This window comes from Lynx canadensis, chromosome B4 (genome assembly GCF_007474595.2).
Source record: "Lynx canadensis isolate LIC74 chromosome B4, mLynCan4.pri.v2, whole genome shotgun sequence".
NCBI lineage: Eukaryota > Metazoa > Chordata > Mammalia > Carnivora > Felidae > Lynx > Lynx canadensis.
Genome location: NC_044309.1, coordinates 122,218,045 through 122,230,771, shown reverse-complemented (window position 1 = coordinate 122,230,771; position 12,727 = coordinate 122,218,045). Strand labels below are relative to the sequence as shown.

Below are 12,727 nucleotides of genomic sequence, written 5' to 3'. Positions count from 1 at the left end.
TCTATAGAGAAAGAGAGTGACTCTATAAATCAGAAAACAGAAACTTTCATACAGAACCAATTTGCAACTATAGAAATTTTCAGGTCCAATTCTTGACTTAGCACAAAAGTCATTGCATCCAGCCTGTCTTCGTTCCAGCATTCTCTTCCCCTATTTCTATTAGAGATTGGGGGTATTCGCAAAAACTATTAAGTGCCTTTTTCTACCATGTTCCCCTTCTGTAACCATAAACGTCTAACCTCCTCAATTCACTTGGGCATACACATTTGTTCCCATTGGATCAAATAAAGGAACATACATTTATTTGAGTAGGCATGTGTCACTGTCAGTCTAGAAAGAAGGTGGCAATCGTTTCTACCATCCTCCTTGGCTCCTCTAACTGGTAGGATCAGAATTTCTGTAAGAAGGTAGGATGTTAAGAGTAAGACCTATGAAAGGCTGCACATGATGGCAACTCCTCTGTCTGGTAAAATAATACCTAAGTTCCCAATGAGGGACCAAGAGATTTTACATCAAACCCAAACTGACCAAGTGGCCCAGGCTTCCAAGATGGGATTCATATGTCAAAAGTTTTAATACAATTCTGTGTAAAATATATAAATGCTTGCCTGGGGCTTTCTGTCTGGCCAGCTCCAGGAAGTCAAGCAATCAAAGACCAACCATCTCTGCCATCTGTGAAAATATGATGTGCTCTTTTCTTAGCCATAGATCACAGTTATGGCAAAACAAAAATTTCGAATGATTAGGTTCAAGACCATGGCAGGTTGAGGGCTGGACAAGAATTTCTAATCAGTTGGACTGTTGTAGACTTGGAGGGTATGCAATATTCATGTCATGGTGTGAGTGTGGCATGCTTGAGTAGTTTCATGAGGCATTGCAGGACTAGAAAATAAGAAAAGTATAAATGAATCAATAAATATATAGCATCATACTGTTACTTTGTCAGTATTGGTTGACTTAGGCCACTAGTGGATGCTCTGGCTTGTCCTTCTGTAAATAATGACATGCTTCCTTCTTCAAACGAATATTAGGATGGAGGTAAAAGTGATGATGGCACAATGAAGCAATTCTGATTTCTAAAAACTATACACTCATGAATTGTTCTTGTGCCATGTTTTTGTCCTGGAAAAGCTCCGTCTGGCACCATGTGTGTTTACTTTTATATGCTGAAAGGCTCCCATCAACCTCAAACAGATGCAAATCACTTTAACTTGTCATAGTGTTATTTTGTTCATCCTAAAAGTTCAGACAAGCCTTCCAAACTTCCAAAATTTCTCTCAACTCAGTGAGGAGGAAAATTTAGAACACAACATTTGAGTGTTCTGCCCAGATGTGTCACACACACAAAGAATGAGTGGAGGAGGACAACACCCTTTCCTACCGATTCTGTGAACTCTTCACTATGGTGTTGAAATGACACTGAAAGGTACAACCCTGGGCCTCAGAACATTGTAAGATAAATCACTGCATACACCACTGTAAGTACCCCTGCATAAGTTGTATGTCAGATGAAACAATGGCATTTTGGAGGCTTGAGAGAAAAAAATAATCAAATCCAGTTTTTAGGTAAAAATGTGCTGAATCTTTAGCACATATCAGTGAAATTGCTAGAATCTGGTGTTTCACTTTTTAAAATACCACAACATTTGAACCTTTCAGCAATTCCAAAATCAACTCCTTCTGGGAAAGATAGTGTGCTTAATCTTTTTTTTTTTTAATTTAAAAATGTAACACAAACACAAACAGCTAACTAAACAAGCTGCCCATAAAATCAACAGTCTAAGCAGACTGAACCCTGAAGTGTTTTACAACATCCTTCAAGACTATTAAAGGCAACGTAAATACCTCTTGCCAATGAGGGAAAATACCCTTCAGTGCCTTTTTTTTTCCTTTTATTTCTTTCCCAGGCTTTTAAACAATTTTGGTAGTGATTTCTTACATCACAGACAGAAATATTTAAATGGAGTCAGGTGGTATCTTTTGAAGAGTAAGAAAGTTGCTAAATCAGGATAATCTGTGAATAATTATGGGACAAATATAAATTCCCTAAATCCCGGGGATTCCTAGGGATGCACCAGTCACTAAAAAAAAAGAGGTATACATCTGCTATCCCAGCACTCAAGGGAGCTCTGAGCACCCAATAAGTAGATTCCCTTTCTCCAGCCAGGGAAAGGACAGCACCCTGCCATGGGATGCTCTTTGACAACAATAACTATAAAAATGGGGGGTGGGCAGTGAGAACACCTGGTATTTATTAAGCACAAGCCCTGTGGTAAGGTTTATAGTGAATTATTTCAGTAAATCTTCACCATTAGCCTGTAGGGTAAATACTAAAATTATCCCCATTATATAGATGTAAAAACCTGGGCTGAGTAAGGCTAAAAGTCTTGCCAAAGTCTTGCTCTAACAAGTGGCCAGACCAGAATCTATACTCAAAATGGACTCCATTGTGTTAACCATGTACCACCCTCTCTTTTCTGCATTTTTCCATTGATATTTCTTGTACCACAACCTACTAATTGTGAGTTGCAAGACAGGAGGGGCTCTGTGCTCTTTGTCCTTGTGAAGAGGACAGTAAAAGTAGGACGCCATGCAAGGGTTGCTATTGGCCTGAACTCTATTGTGCTACTTCTTCAGAAAAATTTAAACAATTTAGCAAGAATTTCCTGGTTTGCTATGTTTGCTCAAAGCACCATGTCTATGGGGAGGGTAGGGAGATGAAGGAGACACGCTACTTGTGCTCAAGGAGCTTACTTTTCAGTGGGGAAACAAACACATACATTACTCTGTAGCACATCAATACTCCAACAAAGATAGAGGCAGAGTAAACTCTGATAGCAAAGAAGCCTGAGCAGACTGATGTTGCTAATAAATGAGTTCACAGAATAGATCAAAATCAAGGGCCCTTGAAATAGTAGGCTTTCTCACACACAACTATGCCAGGTAAATGTGTAAGGGTAAACACATGCACTCATAACAACATTATGAGGTGGGTGCCTTTACCCCACTCTTTCGTTTTACAGAAGAGGAAACTGAGAAGGAGAGAGCAATATAGTGATTGTCAAAGGTCCCTTAATTTCTACGTGGGGAGATGGGATCTATACCAGGTATGTAAGCCTAGGTCTTTGGGGAAACCAAGATGAGACTAGGCTAAAAGAGTAGGATTTCATTAGGAAAAATACCAGTGTGAAAGGAAATAGGGGAGGAACGAGGAAGCCTGGGCAAGCCCTCAGAACACAATGCAAGTCTGACCCCAAGTGAAGGAGAAGGGGAGGGAGAGAGAACATTGGGTGGAAGTGTCCTATACTGCCATACAGGCTAAGGAAAAGTTCAGAAAAGTCACTAGGGAGTCCTTGAACCGAAAGTTTGCCAACAAAGGAATCTCGTGTTTCTCAGGAATGGGTGACCTTCTATCCCCACCAAACTCAGTCTTGGCATTGGGTGAGGTGCCAGCTCTGGGCCATTCCCCATGGCTAGAGGAAAGGGTAATATTGGAAAAATGGCCATTAACCATCATAACCACAGAAAAAGTAGGATGAGGTAACTTCCAAAAAAAATAAGAGTCTGAACAGACTGACATTGTGTCCAGTCTATATACCTTTCACTTTGCTAGAGAGGCAGCCATCCTACCAGCCTCTCAGAATGTGCACCTTTGTCCTTTGGTTTTAAAAGTCACACCCCAAAGCGCTGAGTAGATTGCATGACACTTACTCTCTTGGCTCCCAGAGATGAAAGGCTGACCCAACTCTCATGGAATTTGAACTTGTGATTCCCTGAAGTAAAGAGATATCAAAGTTGATACTGAAATATTTAAACCACTCTCCACAATTTCATGTGTCTCCAGGCCAAACCAGCAAAATAGCTATAACATGTTTTTTTCAACAGGTAAAGAGCTGATATGTGGGTGATCTTTCCAATTATATGATCTTTTTTCCTCATTTTGCCCTTTTTAACAAAAGGTCAATGCTGAATTATGACTTTATGCTATACAATAGCTGCTGATATTCCATGCTGGACAATAACTTCCCAGCATTTTTTTTTATAGGGCGCCAGGCTTTTCTTAGACTTTATGTCATACAATACTTACTTGTTTGGAGTAGTTGAGATGGAAACAGTCTATTGAAAACATCACTACTTCCTTTCTGAAATTTAAAGAGACTATTATCATCCTTCTTTTAGATACTGTTTCTCAGGCAAAATCTCATAAAGATAGGCAGCAAAAAAAAGGGCTTATAATATCCACAAGGTTCACTCTTACTAATTGAATATTGTGCTACTAGATTTCTATCAATAATAATAGACATGGGGCCCAACTCACACTTGTGGTCAGGGAGGGCACCCTACCCCTGAGTTTAGAGTCTTGCCTTACCCTTTAAACAAGAATCTACCACCATCTGGGATCATGGGCAGCTCATAACATTGTCAGTTATTGTCATTGGAAAGAGATTTGGATTTTGAAACACCCAATATTGTTTTATCTTTTGGGAAGCAATATGGTAGAGTGGCTAACTGATGAGCTCCAGAATCAGGGGGAACTGGTACAAATCCCAACCATGGTCACATCTTCCTTATAAAAAATTAGGCAAGTTTTCTAAGATTCAGATTCCTTCATGGTAAAATGGGCAAGACATAGTGTCCATCCCCAAGAGAACTAGAAGAATTAAGAAAAATATATGCAATTAACATACATAATATAGTGCCCAGCCCCTAAGTGATAAAATTATCTTATTTAAATAATAAATTGTTTTCTTATTAATCCTAGGTCTATCAATTTGTTCTTATGTGACCTCAAGCAAGTCACCAAATGTTAGCAAGCCTCAGATTATAAATGGACTGAAGCAAATAATATCACCTTACTAGAGATCACTGTGTAAAGTATAATGTGTCTGCAAATGTTAATCAAGGTTACTGTTACTGCCATTGTTATTAGCTCTCAGTGATCTTTTTAATCAAAAAGTTTGTGGATTGTTTTCCTTTATAAAGTTAGGAGCTAGGATAAGAGCCAAGAGACAATGGGAGAATGTGAATGTCATGCAACATTTCAGGGCATTTTTCTGCTTCCTAAATATCTGTGCATGGTACATAATGTGTTAGAATGTATATCGCATATTAGGACCTTGAAACCTATTCCCTGATGAGTTGGTTTCCTTCAGAGTGATAAATTTCCTCAACCAACCTGAGTGAGCTAGAGGACCAACTTTTTTTTTTTTTTTTAATAATCTTACCTTCCCTGGTGTCAATAGGAAACAGTATTTACTCACTACTGTTTTCCTTTCAAAAATCTGTCTAGTTGCATACTAGAAACAGTTTCAGCTGGTTTGTTTGTCTTGGACAAGCTGTTGAAGTGAAAAGTTTTTGCTTGGCTGAATGTGGGACAGTTTCATAACCCTCAAGAAGTGCATTGAAAGTGGGTGCCAGCTCCGGCTGCTTCTAACATGCCTCCACTTGCTGCCCATTGTCAAGGGTGGCCAGCATAATTAAATTAAGACAATGAGCAAAGCAACAGATGCGACTGAGACCAAATCCCTGAGTGCTTTTGTTTTGTCACCATCATTGTCTGCAACAAAGAAGTCACATGTGAGAACCTGGGAAGAGAGCCAAATGCAAACCAGACAACATCCCAGCTGGTTTTGAATGGCCTCCACCTTACGCGTTTGTGCATGGGAACCATGCTACTTGGAGCAATGTCTGCTCTACTCAAGTGAGTTTCTGCTCATGGTTTTGCTGCAATGCCGAAACAGACCCAGAAGAAATGGGCCAGAGTATCCCTGTGCTCAGACTGACACTTTACATCTCCACTTTGAGAGAAAAGAAAAAGAATCTCTCTGTTGGGGAAAAGGATAAGCTCTATATGATTGACCAATCTAAACTCAATCCTTTTTGCTGTGGCCTTCATGAATCTGAAGAGGGAAATATAGAAGATACCTGAATTTTTTTATTCTGTAAATTTGGGATTAATTTGGTTTGAGAGAAAGATTGGAGATTAAGCACCTCCTTTGGCTTTCTTTTAATTTGTTACTGTTTCATTCTTGAGCATTTTCCTATGTGGGCATTATCCAGATTCTTAAAAACCTTCTTTTCCAAGCTGGTATGCCTGTTAAACAGAAAAAAAGGCAAATTCAAATTAGTATATTTCTAGACCTGTTATTTGGCTAGCAGTTTGGTAGAGAAGTGGTATCCTTAATAATCGCCATTTTGGGAGCCACCTACCATCAGCAGGGTCCACTGAGTATTGAACAGAAATGTTTCAAGGAGTTTGGAACAGTAGTGATCCTACTCTGTAGCCCCATTTGTCTTTATTCCATTTGTCAGGAGAATTCCTAAGCAAGCAGAATAACATGTAAGATTAGAAATACAAACTTACTGGTAGCTTAACAGTAGATGTTTTGTACAGCAACATATGAACATTAAATGGACTTGGTAAAGTTGTATGATATTTGGGGGAAAGTGCCAGGATTTTAAACAGATGGCATTTCAAGCTATCCTGTACAAATGCCAAACTTCCTCCCACAAGCTTTTTTCGATGGCCACTGAGCTAGTTATTTTAATAAACATATTTATACAATGACGCTATCTTCCTTCTATTCAGTCAGTACAGGATATTGACCACCAACTAAAAAGTGCTAACTAGTTTTTTTGAAGGACTTGGTGATAACTCTAATGTTCCAGGTAGAGCTGGAAAATATGTGTAAGAAAAATTACCAATCTCTATGGGCCTTAGCCAATAGATATTATTTCCAGAGACTGTAGTTAATTTTGTTCCAGCTTCTCACACTCTGCAGGTCTCAGGTCTGAGCAATCTCCAAGGTCCTTACAATGACCTCTAAGTTCCTAAGAATGATTGGATTGAGAGGTCATTACCTTAGCCAGGAGGAAGAATTTGGAGATTCCAGACATCATAATAAGCACTCTTGTTTTGGGTCATGATGAAAGCATGTTCTGGGGAAAAGGGATACTGTGGATTCTTGACCTCACTTTGTACCAATAACTATTCATTATGTTCTCCTCTAAGGTCCTCCTGGCTAGAGGTGAAACCAAGAGGAGAAGCACCTTATGTTTATGCATGCAAATGCCATTTCTTCCTGGATTTAATTCACATCTGATTTGTCTAAATAAACTTTGCTATTTAAATATATTCATGGATAAAATAATAACCATAGGAAAAGCATAATGACTTCATTCTTCACATTATTACAGGGTCCATTATGGTCATCCATTTAATTAATTCTCTAGCTATTTATTGAGCAACTGCAATATTCCAAGCATATTTTGAACATACGGATATAACAGTGAACAGACAAACATGTCTCTCTAGGGCTTCTATTTTAAGCAAAACTCAATATTCCTTGGATAACAGCATTGTTTGCTAATAAGTGAATGGTAGCACCAAAGCAAGGAACCAGGGTTTTTAGTCCAGGAAGGTGACTTTCCAATGAAGATGAAAAAATAATAATAATGAGTAAATAATAATAATAATAATAATAATAATAATAATAATAGCTGATACTTACATGGTGCTTGCCATGTGCCAGAACTATTATAAGTCTACTTATATACTAATACTAATTCTTTAATTCTTTTTTTAATATGAAATTTATTGTCAAATTGGTTTCCATACAATACCCAGTGCTCATCCCAACAGGTGCCCTCCTCAATGCCCATCACCCACCCTCCCCTCCCTCCCACCCCCCTAATTCTTTAATTCTTAATCCTACAGGTAGGAACTATTATTATTCCAGTTTATAGATGAAATTGAGACACAAAAGACTGCCATTTGCACAAGTTCACACATAACTAAACATGGAAGAGCCAAGATTTGAACCCAGCTCAGTATGTCTGTGATTTGATAGATTCTAAATCAATTATAAAACCTCCCAATCTTCTACTTCTAAAACTTTCCCTCTGTCCAAAGAAGAAAAAAATAAAAATGAAAAAGAAATGTCTCCTTTTTACAATAATTAAAATAGAACAAAAGGCAATAAAACAATAGAGGATGACCCCAGAATGTGTTCCTTTTTAAATTTTTTTTTTCTTTCACCGGGGAAAGATGCCACAGGCCAGAATTCTCAATTTTTCAGAATTTCCTGTCAACGAATCTGTGATGGCAGCAGTTGAATAGAAACATATTTCTGTGTGTTCATAAAGCAATTTGTGGTCCTCATGACACCAAGGGCACATAAAAGTAGCCTGAGTGAGGTTCGACTAAACTAAAAACTAAAGGCTTATCCACTTCTTTCTTAGGAAAAAAAAAAACAGACCCAAGCTCTCTATGAGATTGACTGATGAGGCATAAAATAGGAAAGGTTGAGACCCATGTTACAAATAGATGGGTAGGGTACATAAAACTTCAAGTTAATGTCACTTTTTCTCCTTTATTTTTAGGAAGTACATTTGAAGAACGCAAGTAGAGGGAGTGCGGGAAACAAGAACTACAGAATGTAGGAAGACCGTCCTGAATTGTGAAGAATGACATGCCACCGGCAGGATCCTTTGCTCTGTATGAGTTACCTGATAAGCACCAGAAGACCTACCAAAAAATAAGTTTGATGACATTTCAAAAGATGGGCATTTCCCCCCAATGAAATACGCAAGTAAACATTCCAACATTGTCTTTAAGAGTGATTGTTAAAAGCTTTGCACCTTGCAAAAATGGTCCTGGAGTTGGTAGATTGCTGTTGATCCTTTAACAATAATGTTCTATAGAGAAAAAAAGAAATATGTATATATATATATATATATATATATATATATATATATATATATTTCTTAGTCCCTGCCTCTCAAGAGCCACAAATGCATGGGCGTTGTATAGATCCAGTTGCACTAAATTTGTCTCTGAGTCTTGGCTGCTGGAGCCATTCATTCAGCAGCCTTGTCTAAGTGGTTTATTAATTTTTTTTTATTTGCACTTCTTTCTACGCAACACAGGCCGTTTGTTTTACAGTGTCTGATAATCTTGTTTGTCTATCTTCACCCCTCTCCCACCTCATCATCTTTATATTTGCCAAATTTGGCCTCCTCAAGAGCAGTAACAAGCAGTCAAGTAGCACACCCAAAAGATTTTAACCCAAAAGATTCCATCTGTGGCATTTGTACCAAATATAAGTTGGATGCATTTATTTTAGACACAAAGCTTTATTTTTCCACATCTTGCTAAAAAAATGCAAGTAGTTGCAGTTTTGAGGCCAATCATTTTTAGGCATATGTTTTAAGCATAGAAAGTCTCAAACTCTCAACACTTCTTTCAAATGATGAGTTAGTATGCAACCTGATTAGTAATTTCTCTCTTTTTATTTTTTCCATATAGAGCACTATGTAAATTTAGCATATCAAGAATACAAGATATATCACAAACAGTATGTAAAACTCTGTTTTTTAGTACAATGGTGCTATTTTGTAGTTTGTTATATGAAAGAGTCTGGCCAAAACGGTAAAAGGTGAAAGCAAAACAAAAGAAGCCTGGAGCCAAAAATGACACAAAGGGGAAGGGTACTAAAAATCCATCCATTTGGGAAAGAAGGCAAAATTCCTGCAATTATGCCTTCCAAGAGAAACTTAAGACACAAAGTCCGCTGATGCAAATTTGATTGGTGAGTCTAGAGAGGAGTGGAAAACGCAGAAGGCTAGGAATTTAACGTCCTGGTTTCTATTTCTCACTGAAGAAACAAACATCTGCCAACTCTGTCTTGGACTCACCGCTGTGTGACTTTGGGCAAGTCACTTCACCTCTCTGTGCCTCAGTTTCCTCATCTACAAAATGGGGGCAATATGCCATCTACCTACCTCACAGGGGTGGTATGAGGATTAAAAAGATAAAGCTCCAGATTTTCTCCTGGGTTGCTATGAGGGCACACGGTCAGAGCCCTTGAGTTGCTGGGATGCCAGGAATTCTATAAACAGCCCATCCGCAATATAGCTAGAAAATTGATTAGCCAAATGCTCTTGACATGCTCATTCTTGTCAATGAAGCTATCCAATGAACTATCCAACTATCTAGTTGTTAAAAGCTAACAGCTCCATCTCCTTTAAAACACTTTTCAAAATAACTTAGAAATGTCTGATTTACATTTGATCTGAATTCTGCGTTTGGATTTATGAATACAAAGTGAAAAGAGAGAAAGGAAAAGGAAAAAAAAAAAAGATTTCCACCAGTGAAACAGCAACTACTCCATCTGACTCTTCCGGGCAGTTACTAGTAATGTGGTAATACTTTTTGCAATATTATAAATGATACTTTATTCATTTTGAACAATATAGTTATTCTTTCTCTTTGGGCAATCTAAAAAAATGGTTTCAAATAGTTAAGATTTCAAATATTTAAATAATATCTAATTTTTAAAAATCACAAAATTACTTTAATAAATTTGTGCTTTTCCTTAGCTGTATTTACTTATACATATATATTTTTTTAATTTATGTTAAAATATACTTGACTAGAGTTGCTAGTTGAGAGGCAAAATTTTCCTTCAAAACTAGAAATTTTCCTTCATGTCTGCTTACAGAAGTGACCCCTGACCCGCTGTGGGTGCATCTTATCCATTCAACTGAAAATTGATATCAAGAAAATCCAACAGAGAGGACAGGCCCATGGTGGCCTAGAAAATGTTTCCCATCTACTTATCAAGATGTTCTTATTAGAACAATGAATCATCCATCATTTAGATCTTTTTATCTGCCTTCAAACTTTTTGGTGAAAAGCAACCAGGCTTGATTACTTCATGCAAATTGTATCCCTTTTATTCTTAGAAAGTGTACATAGAAAACAAAAATAACATCTTTAGTTTTCATCCCACTGGTTCACCTCAGGGTTGAGAGACCAGAAAAAGTCTGACTTCCTGGATCTTCAAATATACCCAAAAGAAGGCCTATAGAGCAGGTACCCCTGCTCAGCCAAAAAGTGTTTAAACCCTCAGACCCTCAGCATTATTTGAATTGAGCACCTCTGTCATGCTGAGCAATGTTCTGATCACTACAGACAAATGTAAAAGAAACTGTAACTCATTTTTGCCCTTCATCTATTTTCCAGACAGATGTGTTCTATGGAATTAGGTGCTTGACCCCTCTTCCCAAAATGGCACTTCTGGTTTTTATTTCATGTTCTTTATGTATACCTTCTAAAATTACTGTTTCCCAGCAAAACTTTACCTGTAATCCTCTGCAGACCTATGAGTTTCCAGACACAGTTGAATATGGTAATTCTAAGAGTGTCTATGACTTATTTGATTCACTTAATAATTCTATTCACAGCCAAAAATACCCCAGTGAGGAAAGCTTAAATGTGCAAAGTCATATTATCTTTCTTAATTTTTCCAACATATAATCCTCTCCTTTATATCATAAATCAATGAATTAAAAATTAACTAATTATACTAACTCAACTATCTTATTTTAAAATGAAATAAAACTAGAAGACAAATCAATGTAAAACTTCAAAAGTCAGTTGATGCCATACTCTACAGCAGAATGACACAGGATTGATAGAAAGGAGCACCTGAAATTTCACAAGTCAAAACTTTTATAAGCTTTGCTTTTGATTTCTCAAATGAGGCAATTTCAAGATGTTTATGAAAAAGCTGTCAATATTGGTAATAACAGACTTAGTTCTAGTTTAACTGACAATACTGAATTACCTACATCAAATCTCTGTTCCCAATTCCCCAAATAATAGAACAGTATCTTTTGAAGACTTTAAGATGAGGAGGCTCCACTGAAAAAGTTAATGTATCTTTACATCAGAATCTACTCTTCTAGAGATAAGAGAAAAATTTGCAATACCCACTCCTCCATACACACATGCATGTGCATGTATGTATACACACACACACACACACACACACACACACACATGCTCATCCTAAGAGTCCAATGGAATACTCAGAAGAAATCACTTCCTTGGAAAATCTTATTGAAAAAAAAAAAAAAAAAAGCCTGGCCTCCCTTGAGAATCCATCCCCTCCTTGGAATGTCAATGTTTATGTAGATGAAACCATCTCATGCACTGTGGCTCCAGGGTTTCTGTTACTAGTTTATGCACTTGGGAGACTGCTTGAATGGAAGATGTAGCACATTTTGCTTTCCCATTTATTGTTTGGCCAGCTATGCCAATGTGGTGCTATTGTTTCTTTAAGAAAGTACTTGACTAAAAAAAAAAAAAAAAAAAAAGAGAAAAAAAAGAAAAAAAAGAAAGCATAGACATATTTTTTTAAAGTATGAAAACAACAATTCTATAGATAGATGGCTTAATAAAATAGCATTAGATCTAGTCACCACCACCTTTCAACTTTTTATCACTCACAAGTAGCGTACTGTTCACCAAATTGTGAGTTTGGGGGTGTGGAGGCAGAAGATGGCATTTTTCTTAAGTTAGAAACCTCCATTATTCTGCTGGCTCTCAAACTCAGAAAAATTAGCAATATATTATCCAATCTAAATACCTTAATCAAGAGCATAGAGTATAAATGGAGGGCGGGGAGGACCTTACAGGCAACTGGCAGAACAAAAGATGATAAAGTTACTTATTGATTTTTGTGCTCTCTGCTCTAAAAACGGATATTCAGCAAGTGGAGAAAATAAAAACAAAGAGAAAAAATGCATAGATTAAATCTGCTAAAAATAGCTTCTGCCATATCCCCCTTAAGTCATTCTTTGGCATTTACTGGTTTATAGAAGATATTCTCCCTTCATCTAAACATCTCAAAGAGCAGTAGCTCTCATAAGAAGCAATCAC

General features: G+C 37.3%; 1 protein-coding gene across 3 annotated transcripts in view; it reads left to right on the top strand.

Moving 5' to 3' along the window:
* IGF1 (insulin like growth factor 1) overlaps positions 1–8,700 on the top strand; it is a 71,241-nt gene extending 62,541 nt beyond the window's left edge. For all 3 annotated transcript variants that reach the window (XM_030323521.1, XM_030323522.1, XM_030323523.1), the window contains one exon: positions 8,383–8,700. In XM_030323521.1, coding sequence (XP_030179381.1) covers positions 8,383–8,408 — 26 coding nt within the window. In that variant the 3' untranslated portion in view covers positions 8,409–8,700. The remainder of the gene's footprint in view (positions 1–8,382) is intronic.
* Positions 8,701–12,727: the final 4,027 nt, after the last annotated feature.